We start from the raw sequence: 23,666 nt of genomic DNA, 5'->3' as shown, positions 1-23,666 counted from the left end.
GCACCCCAAGTTGCTCTTTGCCATGCTGCAAAATCCAACCAGATATGCTTAGTAGATGTCAGAGCCTGCAGAACTGACATGAGAGGGGGCGAAGAAACAATTTTTCAGCAGCAGGCCTTGCTATCTGGGGTTCTAGCTTCCAGGAGGGCTTTAAGAAAGGGAAGTGTATTAGAGTGAAGCCAGGGGCACAGTAGGAATGGGGTTCCCCTGGAGACCCAGGTCAGACTCTCCCTTGCGGAACTCTTTCTCTGCCTGTCTGTCGACTCCATTGCCTTGTACAGTGGAAGACTGTGGAAGCTGTGCCTCTGGCACTTCTTTATATTTTCAATGGTTCTGGGGATCCTTTGGGAGTCGACCTGTGTCTCCTTTCTAAGGGATACAAATGCCCTCATCATTCTTGGGATGATGTGTCTTCAAACCAGGGTGACTCTGCTCTTAAAGCCTGTTAAGGATCTCCTGTAAGTCAGGCTTGGGCAGTGGATAGAGAGCTCAGGGAATAGAGAGTGGCTTCAGGAGAAAGAGGAGAGGGGGAGAATTCCAATGTCCCTTAATGGGAAAAAGGGAGTCTTATGACCCCATCCTTGTCCCAAAGATCAGAAGCCCCTTGAGGTGCCACATATCCAATCCCAGAAACTACCTAGGCAGTTGGTGAGGTGAATCAAGGGATGGCAGGCTGGTGAAAGCAGGAGTGACAGGGTAGTTAGCCCCATGGGTCTTAAATTGGAGGGGGGTCAATTTGGTGGGGAAGAGGCCTCTGACTTTTAGAAGGGTGACTTTTCCCTAGAATATAACAGAACCCTTGGGGATCAAATCCTGAAGTCTCTCTGGTTTATGGTGCCACAAAACAAAGGGGCCTTTGAGGGTGTGCCCGGAAGAAAAGAGGGAAAAAGAGAGGGAAAAAGAGCACCTTTCCTATTTTCTCTTCCAGCTCCTGAATCTATTTCCTCCTGACAGGTGAGGGATTTGTATTCTTGAGCTAATTTTATTTATGGAGGGCGTGCCAGAATTCTACTTAAACACCTAACACCTCTAGACAAGAAAAGAAGCTCTTCCCTTCCCCCACTCCTGGTTCAGGAATTAGGTTTTGAACTGGGGGGATTGCCCACTCTGTCCACTCCCTAGTCTGACTTCAGGATCACTTTGAGCCAAGAAGAAAGATTAGCTTGAGACCAACAGGCTGAAGGTGGAAGCAAAAGCAGCGCTGTGCTCCCCATCCCAGAGAAGCCTGATGAAGCCAAAGATAACTGGAGGGACCCCAGCTTCAAAGATCTGAAAGCCAGAGATCACCCCAGAGCGAGGCAGCCCACAGCAGCCACCTACCCGGTGCTTTTTCTCAGCTCACATGTATCCGGATAAAAGTGCCCAGAGGTGCACCCCCCCACACACCTCTGACAAATGAATGTCATAAAGTTTCTTTACTGAGGGTGGAGAGATAGCTGTCTGAAGATATCCAGCAGTGAAGTGGCCCCCCACAATGGCCCCTTCTTTCAGCAATACACACCCCTCTTTCTTGATCCCTAAATTTCCACTGGCACTGAGGGAGCATAGATCCCCCACACAAACCCTTTTCCCCACAAAGTCAGACACTCCTGCTAGTAAAAATCAGGCACCCCCGACCCATGAGGCCATATGAAACTGAGAGCACTCATTTCAGGCACACAGTCCCTTAGAACTGGGTGCATAAAACAGGCTAAATTTCCCCTACATCACCCCACAGCCCCGGCTGGAAACAAGTTTTCTTCCCCCAGTCCCAAGTCCCAGAATTGTAAGGGGTAAAAGCGAAAGCTGAAAGCGACTTACTGTGGGAATGCTGGCCTGGGCCGCTGCTGCCTTCTGGGCTGGTCCGGCTGCTCCAGGCTGGGAGAGTGCTCACCTACTTCTGCCCCCTTCCCCATCACAGCGAGCAGTTAAAGTGTCACTTAACATTCTGGAGAATGTGAAATATACTGCGCGGTGTCAACTCCCCAAAACCATAAAACTAACTTTATGGACCTCACGTGACTTTCTCGAGCCAGTGAGGGGTATCTGTCTGACTTCTCGGCGATTTTTACGATCTAACTTCGAGATAAAACCCCTATCCATTTGACATCTAAATGTCATAGCGACTTTTGGGATAGTTTGCTATCGACAAAGGGGGACAAAGTCAAGGGGTGAAGGGAAAGGAGGGCCAAGTAGAGCCTCCACGACCCTCGGCTGCCTCCTCACCAGCTCCCCCTCCCCCCAAGTCCAGTAAGAAGTTGGGCCAAGCTGGAAGGGATTGACCGGGTAAGTGTCCAGACTTGACTCTTGCGATCAGGGTGGAGGCTGACTTGGATGGAGGTGGACTGGGCCCTGGCCCTGGGCCAGGCTGAAGGGGGAACCAGGGGTCTTTCTGAAAGGACCCTAACTCCTAATCAAGAGGGAAGATCAGCTGGACCCTTGGAGAGAAGGAGCCCTTGAGAAGGGTAGGGAAGGCTGAGGATGAGTGAAATCCTTCGAAATCCAACTGATTTTTTTTTTTTTTTTTTTTTTGCTTTAGTTGGTGGCAGAGCTGAATTGGGACTTGGAGTAGGAGACAGGGGGCTGGGCAGGCCTCTACCACTCCCAAAAGGCTAGGAGCCTCCTGCTGAGGACTTAGGCCCAAATTACTTTCCCAGAAGAGTTTTCCAGAGGCTTCCTTGGCCAGCTAATGGAAGACCAGGATAGAGTCTAGTTCAGCCTTTCCCCTGCCCCAGCCCCACATGGGGTTTCTGGGCCTTGGAGTTCCCCAGGCACGAAGGTCTGTTCTCTAGCCCAAGCACTGTTGACCAAGCCAGGGACTTACATGGCTGAGAAGAGCTGTTGGGGAGCAGCCTACTTTTTCTTCCCTGCACCCCAGATCTATTGAGAATGGTGCAGGGTGTGCCTGGGATGGAAGAGGCAGACCCCTCGGAGAAAAGACAAGTGGAAGGGCAATGGAGTGGGGGAAACATTTATTTGACTTCCAGGAAAGCTACAAACAAATACCAAAAGCGAATCACTGAGACAGGCCCCGCAAAGACAGATTTCACACGTAGCACAGCATCCACTCGCTCACTACAAATGGTCTTGGAAGCAAAATAGGTAAGGGAGAGATGGGTCTGACCCAGACTATCCCCATATTTACAAGCTTTGGGCCCTCTAGCCGGACCCACGGTTTCACAGAGAAATACACAAGACATTTTGCACTGAGGATCATTTTTGTTTCCGTATACTCCCAGACCAGGCCTTGCGGGGCCTACCCAGGCAGCAGGAACTTAAATCTCACTATCTTCTTTCTCTCTTCTCAATATTATCCCTTTGGTCCTCCCTAGCCCCTTCCCACCCTAGGACCAAGCCCCTAGGAGACTTGGGCCTGGGGAGTGGGGAGAGAGGAAGAGGAGAATGAAAAGAGACTCCATCTCCGAGGCCAGCTTAGCTTGGCCCCACTGCCGCACTACCCCACCTCAACTGCTGCCCCTTACAGAAGTTTCCAGCTGAAACTCAAAATACAGCGATCATCTTTTTATAAATAAGTTAGAACACAGATGGGGAGGGGAGAGTTCACATTAAACATGCGAATTTCTTTTCTTTTTTTTTTTTTTTCTTTTTTTCCTGGGGGAAGGACTGCAATCACAGACACAAACATTCAGAAACGCTGGCGGATTTGGGGCAAGCAGAAGGGAGTTGGGAGCATGGAAGGAAAATAATAATAATTATTATTATTAACAATAATAACAAGATAACCAGTCCAGGAGAGAGGGAGCCACAGGAAGACCTAAGACCAAACGAAATATCGTAACACAAGGCCGGGGCGAGGCAGGCTTGTGGGAACCGGTCCCCAGCGGGCGGCGGCAGCGCGGGGAGGATTGGAGGGGCCAGGGCTGGGGGTGACATGGGCTCTTGGGCCGCTGGGCTCCTCTGGGCGGGCTCAGGGCTGGAAGGCGCTGCCGGCTGTAGCCAGGCTCATACTTTTCAGTTTGTTGTCCTTCTTCCACTTCATGCGCCGGTTCTGGAACCAGATCTTGATCTGGCGCTCGGACAGGCAGAGTGCGTGGGCGATCTCGATGCGCCGTCGCCGGGTCAGGTAGCGGTTGAAGTGGAACTCCTTTTCCAGCTCCAGGGTCTGGTAGCGGGTATAGGCGGTCCGGGCCCTTTTCCCGTCCGGCCCGGTCATATCTGGAGCAGACAGAGGAAAGCCGCAAGGCAACGTTATTCCGGTTAAGGGAGGGGGCACTGGGTGGGAGGGGGCGGGGGAGCAGGACCCAGGCGTCCCGGCACCCAGCTCACCACAGCTCCAATCCTCTCTACTCCAGATGCCCACATTCAAGCTCGATTTCTGCACCCCTTTCTCCTGCATCCCCCACTTCTGCCGGCAGCCAGTGCGCCCGGCTTTGTCTTTTGCTCGCTCCTAGTGCCTCACCCTTGGCTGGGCTCAGGCGGCCGCTCGCCCCGGGAGGGAGGAGAGCGGTTGCACTTTTGCCCTGGAAAGCTCCTTTTACTGCTCACCCCTTCTTTGCTAGCGGCAGTCTCAAAATTTCAGGGGTAAGCAGGACCCTTCCCCACATTACATGAACCCCATCCTTTATTCTAAAGCTGGTACAGCTGCGCTAATAAAAACCTAAGCCGAAGCTGAAACAAATTATTAAAAATACCCCCTCTAACAGAGAGACCCTGTTTGGCTCTGTCTACCAAGCTATGAGGCCCCTCTTAGAGACTTCTCCCCCTTGGAAAAATGAATCTATATTTAGGGTAAGGCCAAGCTCTCCTTGTTCCCCCATCCCACCCCAAAACGCAGAGAAGGAAAGCTGAGAATACAAAAAAGAGAGAGAGAATTACCATGGCTGATGTGAAGCTTCCTCATCCAGGGGAATATCTGCGGAGTCTGCCCCTCGGGCGCGGCTGTGGAGGTGGCCATGGGCTCTGGCTGCGCCCGAGCTAGGCTGGGGCTGCTTAGTTGGCTCGCCGTTTCCTCAGGCTCCGAGGACGCACTGGCCTCGTCTATTTCGGTGAAATTGGCGCTGGAACTGGCTGAGGTCGCCTGGTCGGAGGGGGACGAAGCAGAGGGCTTGGCGCCGTGGCTGTCGCCGTTGGTGCAGGGCAGGGACTCAGGCGAGGACAGGGAGCAGCTCGAAGCCGCTTGCCTGAAGCGGGGCTCCTGGGCGGGCGCGGGGAAGGCGCGCGAGCTCTCGCCCACCGCCCCAAAGTGGCTGGAGGAGGCCGAGGAGCGGTTGACGCTGAGGTCCATCCCATTGTAATTGTAGCCGTAAGAGCCGGTGTGCATGGCAGCGGGATCCCTGTAAGAGCCGCTCAGAGAGCTGCCACTGCCATAATTTAGCAACTGATAGTCCGGGCCATTTGGATAACGCCCCGAGAAGGAGTTTACAAAGTACGAGCTCATTTGGGTGATTTTGGAGGGCTTGATTTGTGGATCGTGGTCGTTATAACCCTGTGCTTCACGATTTATGATGTATTAATGAATTATAGCGATGCACTGTACTTCGTTTTGCTATGTATGCGGCCAAATATGGGGGGGGGTTGGAAGGGGGGTGGGGGGGCGTTAGGGAATCACGTGCTTTTGTTGACCAGTCGTAAATTCTCGCTGATGACCTCAAGAGGTAATTCATGCTCTATGGTTACAAATAATGACGATCCGAGAATCGTTAGGGCCGATTCAATGCGAGCCTCCGAGAGAGGGGGAAAAAGGAGAAGGGGGAGAAACAGGGAGAAGGTTGGCGTTGGCCTCTGAGCAGAGCGCGCCACCTCCCGGCGATCGACGGGAGCGCGGGCGGGAGACCGCCATGGCGGCGGCGGCTGCCTCCCTGCTGGCTCCCTGCAGCCGCCGGGAGAGAAAGAAACCCGGCCAAGGCTCAGCCACAGGGTTGAGCCTTTTCGAGCAGGGGTTGGGCTTTTTACCCACTTTCTTGTGGGTGGGGTTAGCCTCTCTATTTGGTTCCTTCTCCCCACATCATCATTGTCGTTATTATTTTAACTTTGGATGAGAAGATCAAAGATTGAGTTGCTTTTCCCTTTCTCGGGCTTTGCAAGTCTCCGAGTTGGAGGCGGAAATGGGGGAAGGGTTGGAAGTTGTGTGTGAAAAACAGTTATTGTAACGGGTTTTCCCCGGGAGCTTAGCCCTGCCTGAATCCTGGTGGGGCTGCTGTTGCCGGTCCACAGCGCCCAGGCCGAGCCGGCAGGACTGGACGGCAGGCTTGAAAAACAAGCAAGAGAAGCGTTCACTTCTCCTGGGCCTCTTGGAAGTTCGAAATCCCCTTCCTGACCTCCTTGGTGGTCCTTAACCCAGGCGTGGGAAGTGACAGAGCAGGACAGGGACCCCAGAAGCCGAACACAGCTGGGGCTAAGTGGCCTAGTTGCCGAAAAGACCGCAGCGGCCACCGCGTCTGCTGCTTGGGTTTGAGTAGTAACATGTGTCTGAGAGTTTGTAAAGCGGAGCCCCTTCCCCTCGTCCTAGGCTACTGCATTTGGAGGCCCCACTCCAGGCCCCTCACTCGCAGCTGGGCAGTTTGAGAATTTGCCTGGTGTCAGCCGCCTTCCCGGAAAAGGGGTTCCAAGGACCCGCATGCTTTGCTGAGCACCCTGGGCGGCCAGAGACCGCCCGCAGCTGGTCCCCTATTAGGAGGGGATTATTTTCTTTAAAAATAATAAAGGAAGCCAGAGGGCGGAGGAATAAAGGAAAACAGTGGCCGCAATTTGCCCTCTGGGTGTCGGTGCAAGCAGAGAGAGAATGGGCCATTCCCGGTTGAGAGGATGACACTAAATGCCCCATCACCTGGCCTCCTGCCCTGGGGTCTCCAAGGAGCAAGGGAAAGTTGTGCCCTTCGGCCTGTGCCTGGCTGGTGGCTTTACATTCCCCTGCTTGAGGCTGATCTCCTACTTGAGGCTGACCTCCTACTTGAGGTGGGAAGGGGCACCTGGAGCCTTCAGCTACACGGCGGGAGATATCCAGTGGCCCCATTTTTTAGTCTCCGGAGCCACAGGCCAGGAGCAGAGAGCCAAGGCTGGCGAAAAATCCTGGCCTTGTGGACGGGCCAAAGGCCAGGGGTCTCTGCAAAGGTGAGGACAGAAAAGTGCTGCAGAGGCCCCCAGACTCGATGGCTCCGTCTCCGCAAGAGAGCTTTAGGGGCCTCAGTGGCTCCCTTAGTGCTGTGGACACAGGAGGAGAGGCTAGAGAATGAGAGGGAAACAGCCCCTCTCCATCCCTCAAGTCTGCAGGGGGGAGAGGTGGCTGTGAGCCTCAGCACCAGGGAAACGCAGCGCTGGGGCCTGGGCAGGACTGATCGCTCCAGCCTTTATCTCAGCTGTAACTTCCCAGTCGAATAGGGCTCGCTTCAGCGGGCCAGGGCTCTCGCTTTTGCTGAAGAATTCTGGCTCAAGAGAGATGGAGAGGCTGGGGGTTGAGGGGAGAGGGAAAAACGGCAGGGGAGGATCGGAGGTGACCCAGCGTCGAGTTTTCACATCTTTATTATTGTTATTATTATTATTATCATCATCATCGAAGTATTTCACGTCCCGAGCTAAGACAAGACTACAAACACAACACATAGAAAATTAATAAAATAGAACTTTGTTTTCTTCTGAGGCTCCTCTTCTTACTTCTAGGTAGTATGTGCTCCTTCCAGTGGCTTTGGGGAGGGGTGGGAGAGACGACAGGTCTGGGATCAGGGAGTCTTCAAGGCCTCCGCTGAGGGGACAGCGAATCTACCATTGAACCGTGCATGGGGGACATGGACGAAATGAGACGCGACAGGGACAAGAGCATTTTGCTCTGCTTCCAGGAAACATCAAGTGAGTCCGATCCTCAGTTCTCACCAGGAAGCCTGATCAGGCTGAGGCGAGTTCCTCGGGAAGGAAGGGCGCGCGGGGTGCTGGGTGGGCTTGAGTAGTGAGGCCTCAGAGCACCCACCGGGAGCTGTGCGGGCGGGGGCGTGGAGGAGAGAGCTGGGCCCCGCCTGTGGTGCGCTGCAGAGCAGGTCTCCTGGCTCCCCCACCCGAGAGCCTTCCTTCCCGGGTCTCTCCGACGCCCTCGGCTCCCCACAGGCCTTTCCCCTCACGTCCTCCCTCCCTTTCCAGCACCTTCACTCGGCCGGTTTTTCTTCCTCCTCCTCGGCACTGAGCTGAGACGCGCTGAGCAGTTTGCTCTCCTTTTTCCACTTCATGCGTCGGTTCTGGAACCATATCTTGATCTGCCGCTCAGTCAGGCACAGGGCGTGCGCGATCTCGATGCGCCGCCGCCGCGTCAGGTAGCGATTGTAGTGAAATTCCTTCTCCAGCTCCAGCGTCTGGTAACGCGTGTATGTCTGGCGGCCTCGCCGGCCACTGGGCCCAAAGGAGGAACCTGTTACGCAGAGTGGAGATGCTGAGGCCTGGGGTCACCGGGCCCAGGGCCCCCTCCCCTAGTCGACCCTCGAACACAGACTCCAGCCAGTACAGGGATACCCTCCACTCCGCCGGTTCCCTTCCCCACTTTCGCACTCCTCCAGCGCCCCCTCCAGATTCCCTCCTGGTCTCCTAGGCCTGTGCCGTCTGTCTACATGGGGGAGGGGAGGAGCAGTTTGAACTCCCACCTGAGCCTGGGGGGAGGGGCTGGTCAGGTGTGTCTCTTCCTAGTTGCATCTTGTCTTTCCCTTGCTTTCCATCCATCTTTCTCCCCCACCCCCATTCTGCCAACCCAGTGATAAATCCAGGCCCTTAATCCGTAATGACGTAGATCGATCCATGATCCACATTAACGGCTCCGCACTTTCGAGTCCGGCTAATGGACATCAGTTGGGACTTAAGGCCAACAAATAATCCAACCTGAGACCCCGCGCCTGTTTCTTCCTCTCTCGCTCCGCCTGCTCCCTCTCTCTTCCTTCCCCTTATTCCTCCTCCCTCCTCTGATTACCACCCCTTTCCTGGTGCCTCATCTTGCCCCAGCCCCCCACCCTCAGGGAAACACAGTCCCAGTCAGACTCAACTCTTCCTCTTCAGCGTCACCTCCTACCCCCTTGCATGACGCACTCCGTTTTTAATGGAGCCGTCTTTGGTTGGGGAACCCTACCAGGGCTGGGAGAAGGGGGCTGGGGGCGCAAAGTAAAGCCAAGCCCGTGTCTTCGGGCCCCTGCTCCCTTTCCTGTCCTGGAACCCCGGCTCTGGCCAGGGGTCCCAGGAGAGCACACTCGCTCCCCATTACTCCCAGTGCGGCTGGGACTTTGCAAACTTTGTAACTCCTGCCTAATAGGAGACACAGCGAGAGACCCCGGGCAGGCACCCAATCTTCTTCTATCTCCTAACTGAGATGCCCACCCAACACCCTGTGGGAGATGGGGCAGGGGGCGCTCACTAGTTCTGTGTCCCGGGGTGGGGGCCCAGGGGAGCCAGGGCGACGGCGACGGCGACGGGAAGTCTCACTCACTGTTGCATGAATTCATCCGCTGCATCCACGGATAGACCGGAGTAGAGCACTTCTGCTCTTCTGTCTCGCCGAACACGCTCTTGTCCTGCGCGCAGTCCGACTTCCGCGGCTCGGGGTGGAACGGGGGCGGCTCTTCGGCGCCGGAGAGTGCGCAGGCCGACTCCTTCTCGCGGTAGAAGGCCGGCGCCGGCCCGTAGTCGCAGGGCGCCGCTCGGCCGTAGCCACCGCCCGCCGGCGGGTAATAAGAGGAAGTGGCAAAGCCCTTGTCCTGGCCCGGCCCTGGCCCATAGGGCGCGGGGTAATGCCTCAGCGGGTCCGCATAGCCCGACGAGTAGAGCGGTAGCTGGCCCAGGAAGGACTCCTGCCCGCTGGCCAGAGTGACGGGGAAGGTGGAGTTCACGAAATAGGAACTCATTGGGAGGGGAGGCGCGCGCGGCCGCTGCTGCTCCGCCGGGTTTATGATTTGTTGTGTTTTATAGTCCGAGCGCCGCGCCTATTAGTAGTATATCCGAGATTGGGTTTTAGCTGAGGGGGGATGGCGAGGTGCCAGTGAGGGCCAGAAGGAAATACAACCATCTGATCCAACACTGACCAATGGCAGAGGCAGGAATTGTCAAATAGCACCCAGGAGGAGCGCAGCCCGCACGAGGGACCCGCGCACAAACCTATCAACCTTTTTTTTCCCTCCTTCTCCTTCGCCTTTCTCTCTCTCTCTCCCCAACAACACAGCGCGTCCTGTTCCACCTACGTAGGATCTGTGAAACAGGCTCTGTGCCTTTGAGGGAGGAGGGAGAGTTTAGATTGAGACTACCCCACTCCCGGGTGATTAAATAAATATATCTCTCTCCTACCCCACGCAGGATTGGAAAAAGTTAATTGTGTTTTCAGAAAAGTTAACCCCTGCGTTGCTTGGGCCCCTTCTCTCCAGGGAGGGGTGGGTAAATGTCTCTGAATCTCCTTGAGAGAGAACTAAAGAAGAAGATTTGTTTCTAGGGTTTTGTGTCGGTGGAAGGTGAGAAGAGTTCTCCGCTAAGACAAGCAAAGAAGAAACACCCTCCTCCCCAGGTTTTGAACATCGTTCTTCCTGTTTATCTGATCTGATCTCTCTCCTCCAAGCCTCGGGTTATTGTTCCTGCTTCTCCACAACCTTTCTGTTCTGAGGGGGCAGGCCAGATCCCACTGCCTAGAAGACCCAGAAGAGAAGGAGCTGGCAGGAGGGACTGAGCCCAAGCTTCCCCTTCTGGCTCTGTGGCTAGACTAGGAGCTTCTTGGAAGGTGGCGATGGGGGCGGCTACCCAAAACATTCTGCCTGGTTCTAGTATGCAGCTTCTCACTCTTAACAGGGGAAGGGGCACTGGGGAAAGCGACTAACCCTCTCCTCACTTGGCGATATGGAGTGAAGGAGTGAGGGGTATCCCTCAGCCTAGGCGGCTTTATTTGTCTGATCCCTATCCTGCCTGCAACCCTCACTCCGGTACCCTCTGCAATCCCAAAAGACTTAAGAATAGCCTGGGCTGTAGGATTTTCAGGAATCAAGTATGTCCCTGTAAATCTGGGGACAAGGAAGAAATCATTCTTCTTCCAGTTGTGGGCTTCAAACCCTCCTCAGGAGGGTTGAGGCAATCAGAGACCACTGGGAAGAAAGGCACCCTCACTCTTCTTCCAAGTCTCTGTAGGAGCTGCCTGTTCTTTTTGAAATTAATTCTTTCCCAAGACTTGGTTTTTGCTTTAGTTTCATAGGGAGAGAAGGGCATTTGCGTTCTCTTGGGGACTCAGCAGGCAGCTTCCAGCCATCAGCCAGCATTCCCTCTCCCTTCTCTGTGTCTCAGCATCGCTACAATTCCCTCCCACACCCCATGTTCATATCATCAGCTTTGCTGCCTTACAAATTTGGGTGTGTGAGAGAATGTCTATCTCTGGCTCTTTCATCCAAGGAAAGTGAGCATTGAGCCCAGGCTGGGAGACAGGGCCACAGAGCATTTCCAACATTCTAATATGCATCCACAGGCCACATAGTGCAGGGTGACAACCTTCACACCTGGGGACAAGAAGGGGCCAGGGCATGGAACAAAGTCAGATGTCAGGCCAGGCTGACCCTCCTCTGCCTTGTCCTTCCTTTGGGCTCCTTTTTCTGGCCAAGTTCTCCCCACTGAAGATGGTAAAAGACACTAGGGAAGGTGGTAGAGGACTGAGCTTAGATGACCAAGGGTGGGAACTTATTTGGTTGCAACATGGTCTCCAAGGCTCTCTGAACTCAGGGCAACTTCTAGGCTGCACCTTAATGGCAAAATGGCCATCCCTGGATGTCCCTCCAATCACTTCCTAACCTGACCCTATGGGAGTTTTTGATAAGCATTTAAGAAAACAAATTTAAACCCCCTGATAATGAAGAAGGATAAATATTCCAAACCTAGCTATGGTTGGGCTCGCTTCTAGAGAGGACTAGGGGTCATTTGAACAGGGGGGAAAAAGTGGGAGAGAGGGCTTGCATGCACCTCCCTCCCTGCTGCTGAGGCTGAGCCCTGGGCCTCAGCCTTCCGTGCCTCCTCCCGGCCCAACAATGTCCCCATCCTAGCACTAAATAGTGTGGTTTTCTCAGTGGAGTCTAAACAAAATAAGATCTCGTGAGGAAGGGAGCATTTCCCTGTGTCAGAAGCAGGAAAATAATTGCCCTATCTTTAGAATCACAGCCCCCACATTTACCTCACCTCTGCAGGTTGCTTGTCTGGAGATGGAGCCACTACGGGCAGGGCCTGGGCGCCTGGAGTCGGGCATGAAAGGAAATAGCGCCTCATCGCTCTTATCTAAGCCCAGAGGTATTTATGAGCGTTTATTCGTCTGATCCGTTTGTTTGGGAAAAAGAGCAGGCGGGCAGGGCGGGCCAGAGACCGACTCCTTTCTGGAGCCAGATCCCTACGAATCTGTCTGTGGTTCGGTCCACCGCCCTCTGTCTGTCTCCATGGGGGAATATGTAAATACACAGCGGGCTCAGCCATCCGCCAGTCTGGGGTGTCTCTCCCTGCCTCGACGAGGAAGTGTGTGTTCAGAGAGATGGATAGAAGTGTGTACCAATTCTTGAGTACATAACAGAGGGATTACACAGATACCCCACAGGCAGGATTTATAATTGTAATTTTCTATACTGTTAGTCTGCAGTCCTGTGGGCAAGCTAACACATTCCAGTTCCCAGGAAAATGTTTCCTAAGTTGTGTTCAGTTCAGGAGAAAAATTCTTGATAGGTAACCTCAGGAGGGATATTTGCCTCTTTGTGTGTGTGTGTGTGTGTGTGTGTGTGTGTGGTGTGTGGGGGGTGCTGAGACATTGTCCAGGCTTCTGATTTCCTCTAAGCTATAAGGCCCTCTCCCTCAGCTCTTTGGGGGTGATGAGCACCTTCCCCCACTACTCCCAACTTTGGCTGGGGTGGGGTGGGATGAAAATATTTCAACTCAATTCTCACCCTGGACTCCGTTTCTCTGGGTTTGGGGAACATAAATAAATGTTCCCAGGGGTACTGAGTGATCACTCCCATAGGTTGAGGGAGGCTCTTTAGATGAGACACTTTGCCCTAAAATTGGTCCGTCCAAATCAAAGTACAAAGACTTCCTTTTCATTATGCAAATGAGCGGCATCCTCTTTGATCTTTAAGGGGAGTGAGCAGTAGCACTGAGCCCACTCTCCCAGTTTCCTACCCTCACCCAGGGCGCAACCTAAAGGCCCTGAAGTGTTTCAGTACCATGTACCAGCTTGACTTCTCTACATGTCTTTTGGATTGTCCAAAAGTAAAACAATCTCCGAGGGGCCAAGGACTTTCTAGGGCTGGCTCCCTCGGGGCCTCCTATAGAGCACCTCGCTGAGCCGGGCCATACAGCCACCAGAAAGTCACTCTCGCTGCAGAAAAGCTGAAAAGAGCTGCTCCAGAAGCGCCAAAAGCAGGTGGGGGCCGCAGCCACAGTGTTTGTCCCCAGCACCACCAGGCACCTTAACCTCATCAGCTCCTCTAGCCCTGGGCCAGACTCTGAGAACACCTTGGTCTGACTGGCACCGCAGGCAATTTCCTGGAACCCCACCCCCACCCAGGAATGGGACCACAGCACCTTTAAAGGAACTGCCAGAGCTTCCTCCTATGGCTTGAAAGCCCAAGCTAATCAGTAACCCGTGAGACAGGGGCCAATATCCAAACGCTGCAGCAGAGGCGCATAGCCTAGCCCTGGCCACCCCCTCTTGGGAAGGTGGTCGAGTTAAGCCGGTGTGAAGGGTCCAACAGGAACGGAAATTACGACGGTGTGATTCCTTAATGATTTGGCCCCAGTCCACTTCCAAATTTTTCCCAAATCATATTTAGGTCCACTTCGCTTGAAAAGATCGAGAATGGGGGAGGGGATTGACACTCACTTGCAGACATCAACAGTTTCCAGCAAAACTCCGTTCAATTTCTTCACCACGAACCCACCAACCAAGGAACTGGCGAGACCCACCAGCCAACCAGGAGAACACAGACCCGGTTTGTCTTTTGACAATCGAGTGGAACTGCCGGGGCCGGCGCCTGCCCTGCGGGTCCCCTCCCTTGGCAGAGAAGAAAACCAAATAAACCTTGAACAGCCTTGGCTTCGGATGTCTCAAGCTGCCTCATCCTCTCCCGCACCTTGGTGGGGTGGGGGTGGGGTGGGGATGGCGGTGAGGGTCTTGTCTCTGATCCCTCTACTCTTTGATTCAGGGCCCCTGCCCGCTGGAAGCAGAATTAGACATTTTAAAATACGCCCTAGAGGAAGCCGCTTCCCCTACCAGCCGCCAGGTTTGGGGCTGGGATGGGCGGAGACTGGGGGAGTGGGAAATTGGGGAGGATGGGTGAAGGAGAGACTTCTCTAATCCACACCGGGGAACCAAGATCCAGCTGAGAGAGTCGGCGTGGGCCCGAAATCCCCCGAATCCCGTGGATCCTGCGCGACCGGGTCTCCGGGCGTCGGGGGCACCGCTGGACAGTGTCGTGGGGCTTGCGGCGCCTAAGCCGCTTGTCTCTGAACGGACGGTAGATGGCAGCAAACCGCATAATTTGGGTCACAGCGCACTGTCTAAGGGAGGATTTATAACCCTCCAAGACTACAGGAGAAAAAGACCTTTAGTATGGGTGGGTTTGGGAAATTTTTCCCTTGAGAATAGGCCCTGAGTGCCGTGGGTGCTGGCGGAGAACTCTCGCTACGAAGCCCAGCGGTCCCTCCGGGCTCTCAGGCCGGGCCTGAACCTAGGGCATCTACCTGGGGCCACAGAGCTGCCTCTTTCGTGCCACAAGTGGCCGCGTCGTCCCTCTCCTAGCTTAGGACTGGGATAATAAATATATCCCCACTTCCAAAACGCCCCAGACCCTGTAACTCCGGGACAACCAGAGGCCCGAGGCTGAACACCCTGCATCTGGTCTTAAGAAAGAGAAAAGCAATTACATGTTCGTGCAAACCTAACTAAAAATCACCATCTCTCCTGCCCTGCACAGCCAACGTCACTTATCTCTTGGCTGGAAGCTTCCCCAGAAACTCCCTTACCCCATTTTAAAGTACTTGCCTCAAGGCTGGCACCTGCCTCCACCCCACCAGCTACTTTAGGAATCTCTGTCTCCTGCCCAATGGTTCTCTGCCCTCCCCACCCTCTAGAAGGCCTGACTGAGGGATAAAATTGGACACCCGAGGGACGGGACTGTCTGAGCTCAGTGCCAGTTAGCTTTTCAGTTTAGACGCCGCTAGGTCCCATAATTGGATTTTCTTTTTATTTTCTTCTTTCATTTCTTTCTTTTTTATTTTTATTTACAAGCCTAAAACAAAAATGCACTTAACAGCTTCTTCACAATCACCATGTCTGGACCCAGGAAAGTTTGAAATGTTATCATATCAGACATACACATGGCAATTTTTTCCTCCACCGAAATCCACACATCCCATACCAATACAACGCAAGTAATAGAAGCAATATCGTGCAGAAACCAACAGCTGCAACCTACCGCATTAAAACCACAAAACTGTCTCCCTGCAGAGCGAGGCTCCCTCCTGCCGGAGTGGCGAGATACTTGGGCATTCTCGGGCAGGCTTCCTGGTGGGTGTGGGGGGGGGGGTTTCCCTCGTTTTTGGCGTCTCCACCCATAGCCCTTTAATTTCAAAAATGTCTCCGAAGGGAGATAGTGAACATTTCTCTGTGAATTGTCTTTTCTGTGTTTCTCTAGCCGTTTCCTCTCCCTCGCCGGCCTCGGCGGAGATTCCAGGCCCTATAGAGACCAGGACGTCCCTTAACGCCACCGCCCCACATGCCAATGCTTCTGGGAACCCAGAGATATCCTCACCAGGCAAGATAACTGCGCGGGGGCAATAGCCAGAGGCCGGGACAAGGGAGGGGTGGCAGGAGGGGGAGGGGGCAGCCCACGGAGGCCATAACGACTGGCTTCTTTAGGTGCCACTGAAGTCCAGATATCCCCCCATCCTCTCTTTCGCTGCCCCCTTGCTTGAGTCTCTCCTCCAAGCTTAAGAAGGCGACTTAGAGCTGGTCTCCTGGCCCTCTTTTGATTCCTCTTCCCGCTTTCCCTGCCTTGGCTCCCCCTCCAGGAAGCAGCCACCCCTCTCTCCACCTCCCAATTTCCTGGGAAGCTTTTCCCTGCAGCGCCCAGAGATGGGGTTCAGCCCCGTCTTGGAGCGGGGGAGGAGGGAGAAAACCCCAAGCCCCACCCCCCCACACACAAAAGCGATGCAAAAGAACAAGAAAATTGTAGAATCTCCCTTACCTTTGCAGACCTTGGGATTTTTTTCCCCTCCGGATTGAAAGGAATGGGTAGGGAGGAAAGAAGGAGTATTCAGTTTCTTCTTCAGCTTCCAGATAATATTGTCCCAACGTGAGAGCCGTTGCTTCCCCTTCTCTGACTTGGGAGAGAGGGTGTTTCATTTTTCTGACATTTGCATAGAAAACGGAGTAAGTTCTGGCTTTGAAAAATAGTATCGGGCTGCGGTCCTGGGCAGATTGTCCATTTACCTTCCATGGTGACTAAAATCCCAGATCAGTGAGAAAATTAACTTAGGAATCAAAATTATTTTTGGTTCTCTCTTTGTGTAATTCCCACCCCTCCTTCTCTCCCTCTCCCTCTTGCGCGCTCTCTCTCTCTTTTCTCCTCACCCCCCTCTCTCGTCCTCTCTCTCTTTTGCTCTATCGAGCTGGTACTGAAGTATAAAAATATCAAGAGGCTGGAGCCCTGAAGGACGACAGTGCTCCGACCTAGGTGTGGTGTCCAAAAGAATGCTGCATTATAACCACCAGGGAAATGATAAAAAGTTCATGTTCACGATCGCCCGGCCACATGACCGGCGCCGGCCAATCGCTGGATTCAACCACTCATAAACTTCTATCACAAAGTTGTAAATTTTCATAAAACAACAAGGAATTTATTGCATTTCTTCATGGCTGCTCCACCAGCAACCCTTTTCTCAGTCGCCATCTTCTTTTCTTCTCCTTCTCTCTTTCTGGGGAAACCCCAATCTGAAAAGGGGTGAGATTTGGGGGGGCAGGGAATCAGAGTGGAGAAGCCATAACCGTACAGCTGGGAAGGGGGTTCTTTTCCGAACCTCCCTATTTTCCACAGAAGCTCTGCTCTCTCTTCTAGTAAAAGTCTACCCCAAATCCTCTCCATAGGGACTGTTCTGAGACAATTTGAGGGTGAGGCAGGAGCAGGAGCCCGTGCCTAGAGTTGCCACCTTCGTAAGGGCAAAATGAAAGCTTCAGTGTCCCCTCTCCCCCTCTGAACTGGCCCCCTCATTGCTAGCCCTGTAGATGGCAGGACCCCTACCTGTGAGGCTTGCAGCATTGCAGGCATGGGGGCCTTAAATCCCCTAGGGCTTAGTGTTTGCCCCAGGAGGAGAAGTGGCCTGGATGGGGGCCAAGGCAGATAGTCAGATTCTCGCCTCCGCAACCCAGAAACTGGGGGAGGGTAAAGCCGGATCCTGGCTTCTCCCTCCCAATTGCGGGCAAGTCCAGGTTCCCTTTGACAGCCCATCCGCTCTGCAGGGCGTTACGTGGTCATTAATGGGGGAAACTGCAGGTTTAGAAGCATTTTATATACAAATTCAAATTCAACAGATTATCCTAAAACCAACCCCCCTCCCTTTTTCTGTCCAAAGTCTGTTTAAATTTAAACAATCCAGGGTTTATAATCGAATAAATGCTAAAAATCAGTTCAGCGGATCTAGCTGCATAGACACTATCCTCTAAGTTTTGGTCCTGCAATCAGCGGGTGTTTGGAAGCAAAAAACAAAATAAAAATTCAGCCCAGGTTTCTCAGGTCCCCTGAAATAACCCTGTCTTTCAAGTTGACCTACCAGTGCCCAAATTGAGGAAACGAAATAACCTCCCCCCACGTATTTTTCCCCCTCTCTCTATGTGCTGCGGAGATGGTTCCAGGCTGCTAGCGGCGGCTGAGAGAGCTGGCAGAGAGGCGCGGAGGAAGCCCCGGGCGTGGCGCGGCCAAGCTCCGAGAGCGGCCGGGATGCGGCCACACCAGTCTGGTAAACTCGCACCGCTCAGGATCTTGCTCCCGGACTCATTCCCTTCCCCAACCCCCATTTTAAAGTTTTATTTGGGTCGTCTGTGTCAATTTAGAACGAGATAAATTAAAACAAAGGAAAGTAAAATAAATCGAAATAAAATAAAAGAATAGCTCTTGCCGAAAATGTTTGCCGTGCAAGCAAGAAGCCATGAGCGCCCTAGCTGGAGGCTGCTCTGCGCCGACTGAGAGGCCTCTACTCCAGGGCCTGGCCTCTACCCAACGCCACCCAAGAAGCCAGAGTGGATTTGGGTGTTCATTTTCCCTTTCCTTCCACTATTCCTTCATATGGGGCCTAGCAGCTTGGATTTCAGCTCCGTCTTTGTGCCTGGGCTGCAGCCCAGATCCAGATCCGGCAGCTTGGTTTCCAGGTCTGGATGAGGAAGCGCGTTTGTGAAATTGTGAGGTTTTTGTTTTGTTGTTTTGTGAGCGTGTGTGACTAAGCATGTGGGCTCTTGAATGCGTTTACTTGGGGGCAAATGTGAATCTGTGTTTATAAGCCAGTGTGTGAATGTACGTTGGTATCAGTGTGTCTGCGAGTGTGAATGTCTGTTTACTTGTGAGCGTGTGGGAACATGAATGCATATGTTCTGGGTGTGGATTTGGTATTATGCGAATGCCTGTATGTTTATTTGTTAACATATAGATAGGAGTGTTTGTGACTGTGACAGTGCGTGTCTGATGTCAGCCTGTAACACATGTGACTGTGCAACATGTATGTCAATGTGTGTAAAAGCGTGTAAAAGGAATGCATGAGTGCAATATAGGGGTTCACTAGTTGGCAGCCCCCAGAGCAGGAGGCACCACCAAGAAAAAGAATAAACTCAGCACAGAAATGAACCTGCATCACAAGTCAGAGCCAAAGGGCTCTGGGAAGCTTACTCATCGCTAACGCTGAACCCCTTCCCAGCTTTAGGAAGACACAGAAAATAGGGCATCTCTTTATTTTTAATTGGGTTTTATTTTTCCATCCTTTAGATACACACAGAATGTAAAAAGGAGCACGGGACCAGGGGATGGGGAGCAAGGAGCAGCAGCCAGGCGCTTGGGGAACACGCGAGTGGTAGGTTTTGGGGCTCCCTAAGGCCCCTTGGTGCCACTACTGGGAAGGCGGAGGCTCAGGAGGGCAGGCAACCACAGGGTTAGTCCAGACCCACAGTCCACAGACAGCATTAAAGAGGGCTTACAAAACAGCAAGATTTTACAAAGACCTTACAATAGCAACATAGAAAAGGGGAGGTAAATTCCAGAAAGCTACAGAACAGGTAGATAATGTCCTTCTCATATTTTACAAAAAAACCAAACCTGACAGACTTTCCTATAGGTAGTATTTTTTCAGTGTTGAAAAACCAAAATTTCACCTTTCTCCTTAAAAAATGTTTTTAAACTCCTTTCATTTAAATAGTTTTTTTTTTTTTTTTTTAACTTCCCTATTTGATTTGAATTTCCTGATTCAGCTCCCAGAGCTGGGCTTCTATTCCTCTCCCTTTCTCATGTCTCTTCCTCTGCCCTTTCTCTGTCCCTCACTCTTCCTCTTCCTCCTCTGCTTCAGCCTTGTCCTGGCCGGTGGTCCCGGGACCAGCGATCTTGTTCTCCTTTTTCCACTTCATGCGCCGGTTCTGAAACCAAATCTTGATCTGTCTTTCCGTGAGGCAGAGCGCGTGCGCGATCTCGATGCGCCGCCGCCGAGTCAGGTAGCGATTGTAGTGAAATTCTTTCTCCAGCTCCAGGGTCTGGTAGCGGGTGTAGGTCTGGCGGCCTCGTTTGCGGTCGGTTCCTGTGCACAGTATTTAGAGGGAAATCAGTGAATAAAATCATACAGAATACGCCAAGAGAGTGTCCACCTCTCTTTTAGACCCTATATGTAATCTGAAGTCGAAGGGTGAAGAAGCCCATTTTTCCACTAAACCAAATTCTGGCTTTCCATACCCCAGCCCTTACTCCAGCTGCAGTTTCCCCTAATTGCAGAATTTTCTACAGGCTTCTCAAGGCAAACATTCCTATTTTCCATCCAAGAAGTCTTTTTCAGCCTGGAGCTTCTGAACCCAGGAAAGTAACCTGCTGGCTCTTAAAATCCTCTGCTCCTAATGGGTGCAAGTGGGATGAGGGGAGGTTAAACCTCCTTTCACTCTCTGGGATCAAGGACCCTAAACCCCCTCTTTTGAATGCTGATCTGATCGTCTTTCAAGTAGAGACCAACAGAACCATGCAAGTGACCCTGGAGTGGGGTGCCAGGCCTGGCTTGAGAGCATTTCCCAAGAAGAAAAGGAGACAAAGGGGCCCCAAAGGCCCAGTCCCCCCAACTCATTCCCAGCATGTTGTGGAATGAGAAGGTAAGAATTTGCAGATTTCGTTGGAGCAGAGTTGGTCTGACAGCAGTGACCCTCTGATGATTCTTTTCCAGTGAGTGGCTAATCTTCAGCCAGGACCAGGCTGTCCTGCTTGCCTGCTTGCCTAGACAGCCCAGCTCTCTAAAGCAATCTTTGGGCCTCCAGGAAGGCACAGGGGAAGAGGAGAGACAGCAGCCTGGGATAGGATGGAACATGGAGTATCTGGATGGTGGAGGCTGAAGGGTAGAGGGGAACTTCTTCTGCATTAGGCCCAGAACTCTGAGGAGACTGAAAGAGGTGCTGATGTCAGCCCTCCTGGGAAGGAGACAGGGGAGGAGGGGCTAGGGGCCCTAGTTTCAAGTTAGATAAAAGCCAAGCTGAAATGCTTATGAGCAGAAAAAGTGGGGCTTTGATAAATCAACTGGAAAGGCAGTTAAACTATGGAGCAGGTAAAGGGGTCTATAACCACCAATACTGATGGTGTGAGAGCCGGGCTCCTTCTGGCCCCTGATCATCACTGGGTTGGGTGCCTCTGACCATGAGTCTTGGGTCTTCTGGACTTTGGGGCTAGCTCCCACGTTCATCTGCTTTGAAACAGTGCAGAAAAGGACGTCTGGATCAGACTTGGCAGGGACTCCATGGAACTCAGCCTCTTGGGGTTGCTGTAGCAGCTGGCTGGGTGAACTGCACTCCCTAAGTTTTTATTTGGCTCCAGAGAGTCCTAGCCCCTCCCCCAAGAAGAGAGCCACTTATCTGGATTGACACCTCCAAACTTGGCCAGTTCTTTAGGGGTTCCTAGGAGCCCTAGGAAGAGCACCTGAGGAAACCAGCTGCACTCCCATGAAGCCTCTGCCCCTTTCTAGCTCTCCTGTTCCACTCCCCCACCCAAGTTCACTGGGATCAGGAGGCTTATCTCCCTTGGCCTCAGCCCCCTCCCTCCACCTGCCTCTCTAGCTCTGTGTCCCTGGTTGGGTCCTTTTCTCCTCCCGCCAGACCTCTAGAGCCCACCTCTAATTGTCCTGATGGGAATAATGGGGGAGCGGGGTTGGCTGGAAGGGAAGGGGGAGGGGAGAATTGCTTAGCACTATGGCACCCTCCCCCATACCTTATCCGAGCTGGGGCAGTGGGACACACCCAGGGCTGAGAGCCTTAGCTGGGAAGGGGGGAAAAGGGGGGAGACCCTAATAGCTATTCTCTGCAAACACCGGCCTTCCTCCGCAAGACAAACGGCCTCGTCTCCAGCCCGTGCCGGCACTGCTGATAAATATTTAAAGCTAAAAGGCCGAGAGGAAGGGTGGGGGCGGGCTGGGGGCTCGCAGCGCCGTGGTGTCGGCGAAGAGAGATCCGCCGGGAAGCAGAGCGAGCCTGAGAGCACCGAGCAAATATGGGGGCGGGGACGGCCTGCTGGGTCGCGGCCCAGTGGGTGCAGCCTTCCAGGCCGACCTCCGGCTGGGGAGCACTCTGGACGCGGAAAGGGGCGCCCTGCCGGGAAGGGGGCGCCTTCCGGGTAATGTGCCCCGGTCCCTGGGGCTCGGGACAGCTCGGTGCGCGGCGTTACCTGAGCTTCGCATCCAGGGGTAGATCCGGAAGTTACTCTCGGCCGCCAAGTCCGAGTCCCTCTGCTCCTTGGCGCCCGCCGCCTTGGCGGAGTCGCCGGGACACACCCCGGAGAGGTTCTGCTCAAAGGGCGCGCAGTGCATGTTGAAGGAACTCGGCTCGAGCCCGTAGCCGGCCGCGTAGACGCCGGCCGCGCTCTGGCCCGCCATGCCCCCCCCCGCCGGGGTACAAGCCCTGCATCGAGGCAGCGAAGGAAGCGCCCGAACCCGCTCCATAGCCCGGGCGCTGGGGGTTGGAAGCAAACGCACAAGAAGTTTGTTCGGGGAAGGCTCCGGTAGCGAAAACCGAACTTGAGGCTGGATATTTAGAAAATAAAGCATTCGCATAATACAATGAACTCATAATTTGGCCGGATGATTTGTAGGCAGGGACGTTTTAGTGTCGGTTTTACGAGATTCCTTGATATATTACAGAATTAGAGTCCAGATTTACACCAAAAAGGACCCCCTTTTTCCTCTCCGGACCACGTGACCCCCGCCCACGTGACGTCCCCTCCGCCAATGGCTGGGCCGCCTCCCCACGGCTCCCGGTAATACGGAAAAAATTGTGTGGCGTTGGATTTATAAAATATGATCAATAATGAATGGGTTAGCCGAACCCTGTGGATTGGGGCTAGGGGCTCAAGGGCCGCTGCCGACTCCTGCGGGCTGGAGGCAGCTTGCAGGCGAGATTTGGGGAGGAAGAGATTGAGTGCAAGGGAAAATAACCTCGGGGCGATCCGTGTTGTCACCCCCCCCCCCATCCTCTTCAGCCCGTTACCGAGCGAGAGACAAACGCAGGGATTGAATGCACGCAACTGGGTGGGTGGGTGCTTGGGGCAGGTCTATTCTTTATTAATCCGGGCCAATTGTGCTCGGCAAGGCCTTTTGGGGAAGTTGGTCCGGTTCTCCCAAGACGAGGAATGAGGCGAGCCTGCCTCACGGCTCTGTCTCTCTTGGTGCCCCAGATATGCAGGCGGAGATGGAGCAAGGCTTCCTAGGTGCTCCTAGGGCACAGGATCCAGCCCACGGGCCTTGAACGCTGCAGTTTCTGGTGGCAAAAAAAAAAAAAAAAAAGGGGGGGAAAAAAAAAGAAGGAGGGGGGGGGGGGGGGGGGGGAGAGAAAGGAAGGGTGGAGGGTGGACCGGGCGCGCTGCTCTCCCGGTTCCCGGAGGCGGATGCCTCAGTGGAGCGTGACTACCAGAGAAGCAGAGGCAGCCAAGGAAGGAAGGCAGCCAGCCATGGCCTCAGAACAGAGCGAAGGTGGCCAAGCCCCAGAGAGGGAGAGGCAGGGAAGAGCGGTCTCCCTTCTCCTGCTCCCCCGACAACAAGAATCCAAGGGGGAAAAAAGTATGCTCAGCAGGCCTGCACTCCACCTTTATGCCTGCCACCCACCCCTACACCCCCCCTCCACCCCTGACGCACACACACTCGGGAGGACACACAGCAAAACAAAGAGGGAGGCGGCGGGGGACACAGCCACCAGCCCAGCCGCATGTCTCCAGCGTGGCCTGGGCGCCCTGGTCTCCCGGGCAGGGCAGCCTCGGAACAGGAGAGGAGGGGGTTTCTCTTGGCTCCCCTCCCTCGTTTTTCTCTCCTCCAATCAGGCGCAGCCGCCTCCCTCACCCCCAGCGCCCCTGGGCCGAAGGACTCGCACCACCTGCCTCCAGCCCCCGCCCCCTCCTCTCTGCGGCCTAGCCTCAGCAGGCGCAGGAGCCCTGTAACAGGCTCCCCACAGGTTCTGCAAGGTACCCGGGAGCAAATAAGGAGCTCTGGCCGGGCCAGTC

General features: G+C 53.8%; 4 protein-coding genes and 1 long non-coding RNA gene across 7 annotated transcripts in view; 1 reads left to right on the top strand and 4 right to left on the bottom strand.

Moving 5' to 3' along the window:
- HOXB3 (homeobox B3) overlaps nucleotides 1-1,905 on the bottom strand; it is a 41,624-nt gene extending 39,719 nt beyond the window's left edge. The window contains exon 1 of the mRNA XM_023204368.2: nucleotides 1,801-1,905. Coding sequence (XP_023060136.2) covers nucleotides 1,801-1,895 — 95 coding nt within the window. The 5' untranslated portion in view covers nucleotides 1,896-1,905. The remainder of the gene's footprint in view (nucleotides 1-1,800) is intronic.
- Nucleotides 1,906-2,095: 190 nt separating this feature from the next.
- LOC111537534 lies at nucleotides 2,096-14,001 on the top strand. Of its 3 annotated transcripts, none has more exons than XR_002730039.1 (3): nucleotides 2,096-2,265; nucleotides 12,108-12,207; nucleotides 13,734-14,001. It is a non-coding gene; the product is annotated as an uncharacterized LOC111537534 (long non-coding RNA). The 3 variants fall into 3 exon arrangements; XR_002730040.1 differs by lacking the exon at nucleotides 2,096-2,265 and adding an exon at nucleotides 3,991-4,063; XR_002730038.1 differs by lacking the exon at nucleotides 2,096-2,265 and adding an exon at nucleotides 7,618-7,782.
- On the bottom strand, nucleotides 2,937-5,656 carry HOXB5 (homeobox B5). The gene is made up of 2 exons (XM_023204372.2): nucleotides 4,816-5,656; nucleotides 2,937-4,155 (listed from the first exon to the last, which is right to left on the bottom strand). The coding sequence occupies exons 1-2, from the start codon at nucleotides 5,375-5,377 to the stop codon at nucleotides 3,908-3,910; spliced, it is 810 nt and encodes a 269-aa protein (XP_023060140.1). The 5' UTR covers nucleotides 5,378-5,656; the 3' UTR covers nucleotides 2,937-3,907.
- On the bottom strand, nucleotides 7,427-16,665 carry HOXB6 (homeobox B6). Its single transcript, XM_023204373.1, has 3 exons — nucleotides 16,149-16,665; nucleotides 9,392-9,916; nucleotides 7,427-8,332 (listed from the first exon to the last, which is right to left on the bottom strand). Exons 2-3 carry the CDS (start codon nucleotides 9,804-9,806, stop codon nucleotides 8,073-8,075), a joined length of 675 nt encoding a protein of 224 aa, XP_023060141.1. The 5' UTR covers nucleotides 9,807-9,916; nucleotides 16,149-16,665; the 3' UTR covers nucleotides 7,427-8,072.
- Nucleotides 16,666-18,895: 2,230 nt separating this feature from the next.
- HOXB7 (homeobox B7) lies at nucleotides 18,896-22,384 on the bottom strand. Its single transcript, XM_023204378.2, is given in 3 exon segments — nucleotides 18,896-19,731; nucleotides 21,843-22,059; nucleotides 22,061-22,384. Coding segments are annotated over 3 exon segments (654 nt in total). The 5' UTR covers nucleotides 22,244-22,384; the 3' UTR covers nucleotides 18,896-19,477.
- Nucleotides 22,385-23,666: the final 1,282 nt, after the last annotated feature.

This window comes from Piliocolobus tephrosceles, chromosome 16 (assembly GCF_002776525.5).
Source record: "Piliocolobus tephrosceles isolate RC106 chromosome 16, ASM277652v3, whole genome shotgun sequence".
Lineage (NCBI taxonomy): Eukaryota > Metazoa > Chordata > Mammalia > Primates > Cercopithecidae > Piliocolobus > Piliocolobus tephrosceles.
This window is presented reverse-complemented; position numbering and strand designations above follow the sequence as displayed.

What these genes read in the sequence shown, in the direction of transcription:
- HOXB5 (XM_023204372.2), bottom strand. Translation starts at nt 5,377, where the DNA reads ATGAGCTCGTACTTTGTAAACTCCTTCTCGGGGCGTTATCCAAATGGC. An exon ending in GAAGCTTCACATCAGCCATG is followed by an intron (nt 4,156 to 4,815) that starts GTAATTCTCTCT and finishes TGTCTGCTCCAG; the next exon opens with ATATGACCGGGCCGGACGGG.
- HOXB6 (XM_023204373.1), bottom strand. Translation starts at nt 9,806, where the DNA reads ATGAGTTCCTATTTCGTGAACTCCACCTTCCCCGTCACTCTGGCCAGC. An exon ending in GCGGATGAATTCATGCAACA is followed by an intron (nt 8,333 to 9,391) that starts GTGAGTGAGACT and finishes TCTGCGTAACAG; the next exon opens with GTTCCTCCTTTGGGCCCAGT.